Source organism: Trichechus manatus, unplaced genomic scaffold, assembly GCF_000243295.1.
Source record: "Trichechus manatus latirostris isolate Lorelei unplaced genomic scaffold, TriManLat1.0 scaffold00232, whole genome shotgun sequence".
NCBI lineage: Eukaryota > Metazoa > Chordata > Mammalia > Sirenia > Trichechidae > Trichechus > Trichechus manatus.
This window is the reverse complement of record NW_004444168.1, coordinates 129,180-131,708: the sequence shown is the minus strand read 5'-3', so window position 1 is coordinate 131,708 and position 2,529 is coordinate 129,180. Positions and strand designations below refer to the sequence as shown.

Below are 2,529 nucleotides of genomic sequence, written 5' to 3'. Positions count from 1 at the left end.
CACTTTTGGTATATATTGTTACAGCAGCACTAAGTAACTAAGATTGAATCTGATACCAGAGAGTGGGGGTGCTACTCTAACAAATACCTAAAATGTGGAAGTGATTTTAGAATTGGGTAATGCATACATACTGGAGGGATTTTGATGTGCTTGAATAGTAAGAGCCTGGATTGCCTTGAAGAGACTGTTGGTAGAATTATAGACATTAAGGGCAATATCAGCTTAATTATCTTAATCCAAAGCAGCCCTCAGCTTCACACCCCAATGCACCTTTTTCTCAGCCATTTGGCCTTTGTGGACATTGGATACTCCACATCAGTCACACCAATCATGCTCATGGGTTTCTTAAGGGAGAGAACTACTATTCCTGTCTCTGGCTGTATAGCACAGCTTGGCTCTGATGTCACTTTTGGTACTACAGAGTGCTTCCTGTTGGCTGCTATGGCCTATGATCGCTATGTGGCCATATGCTCACCTTTGCTCTACTCCACCCAAATGTCCCCAGTGGTCTGCTTCTTATTATTGGGGGCTTCCTACCTGGGTGGATGTATGAACGCTTCATCATTTACTGGCTGTTTAATGAACTTGTCCTTCTGCGGACCAAATAAGATCAACCATTTTTTCTGTGACCTCTTCCCACTTTTGAAGCTCTCTTGTGGCCATGTTTACATTGCTGAAACATCTCCTGCTATCTCTTCTGGGTCAGTTCTTATAAGCATACTGTTTACCATAATTGTGTCCTGCATCTACATCCTCCACTCAATCCTGAATATGCACTCTACTGAGGGGAGGAACAAAGCCTTCTCTACCTGCACTTCCCACCTCACTGCAGTCACTTTGTTTTATGGGGCAGTTATTTTGTTTATGTGATGCTCAAGTCAGGCTGTTCAGCTGATCAGGTCAAAGTGGCATCTGTGATCTACATGGTGGTGATACCCATGTTGAACCCTCTCGTCTACAGTCTGAGGAACAAGGAGGTGAAAGAGGCCACTAGAAAACAGTCATTTTTCTGAATTTAATAGAGGTAAATTCATAAATAACAAAAACAATGATTAGGGGAATCTATGTGCTGGATATTTTAAAGATATTTGTCATTAAATTTGTTACTTTTATGATGAAGATAGCCTATAAATATAAAAGTCAATGTTTATTTCCATTTATAAAGTTAAGTGTGTAATTTTCATGAACACTTGCTGGGATCAAATTATATGTGGGTTTTTCAAGTTAAGAATACCTCCAGAAAATATTTTCTGCTTAAAACCTCTTCCACTCACCAATTACAGAGTCTATGACTACAGAGACATATTTAAACCAACATTCATTTTTAGTTGAATGCTAACTTGTAAAATAATATTTGGGAAAGAAACTTGTCCCCCAGTAGAGATGGAATAGATAGTAATATGGATCTGTCAGTCATTACAGGTCACTTCCTTTATAATCCTTACTCTACCCTGGTCAACAGATGTTGAAACTTTTGGAAATAGAGATGGTAGTGTCTCAGAATAGGGTCAGTATGAGTTGGAAATGACTTGAAGGCAATGAGTTAGTGTCTCAGAATTACATCTGTTTTCACTTTATTTAAACTGTAGGGTGGATCCTACAGCCAATCACTTTTGAGTTACAAAAGGAATGGAATAGACACAGAGACACACACTCGGGAAAGACATACACTAGGGAAAGACAGACACCAGGAATAGCAAGGGACTACTGAGAAGGAAAGACCTCCTTCTAGAGCCACACACTGAATTCAGACTTCTGGTCCCCTGAACTGAGAGAAAATAAATGTCTGTTCATAAAAAATAAAGCCACCTACTTTTGGTAGTTTTTGTTATAGCAGCACTGACTAACTAAGATTGAATTTGATACCAGCAAGTGGGTGTGCTACTCTAACAAATACCTAAAGTGTGGAAGTGATTTTAGAAATGGATGATGAATAGAGGCTGGAGGGATTTTGATGTGCTTAAATAGTGAGAGCCTGGATTACCTTGAAGAGACTGTTGGTAGCATTATGGACATTAAGGGCAATGAGGATGAGGGTTCAGAAATAAATGGGAAATCCAGTAGAGAAAGCTTCTGTTATCCTGAACAGAATGTTGCTAGAAACGTGGAGGTTAAATGTGCTTCTGGTGGGGCTTTAAAAGGAAATGATAAACATGTCATTGGACACTGGGGGAAAGGTGATCCTTGTTGTAAAGTGGCAATTAACTTTTCTGAATTATGTTCAAGTATTTTTTGAAAATTAGAACTTGTAAGTGATGAACTTGGATATTTGGCTGAGAGGATTTCTAAGCAAGATCTTAAATATGTGGCATGGTTTCTCCTTTTTACTTATAGTAAAATGTGGAGGAAAGAGATAGACTTAGAAATGAACTGCGGAAAAAGAAATAAGAACTTAAAGATTTGAAGAATCCTGTTGTAAAAACTAAGCTTTCCTTGGAAAGGCTGTGGCTATACAACCATTTGCTAAAGAGGTTAGGCCTGTGATGATGGATCTAAGCAACCATCTCAGCAGAGACCCTATCAGCTTAG

At 38.9% G+C, this 2,529-nt stretch overlaps 1 protein-coding gene across 1 annotated transcript; it reads left to right on the top strand.

Moving 5' to 3' along the window:
* The first annotated feature begins 249 nt into the window (after positions 1-249).
* On the top strand, positions 250-1,478 carry LOC101361478 (olfactory receptor 481-like). Its single transcript, XM_023743032.1, is given in 2 exon segments — positions 250-853; positions 856-1,478. Coding segments are annotated over 2 exon segments (747 nt in total). The 5' UTR covers positions 250-264; the 3' UTR covers positions 1,014-1,478.
* The last annotated feature ends 1,051 nt before the right edge of the window (positions 1,479-2,529 follow it).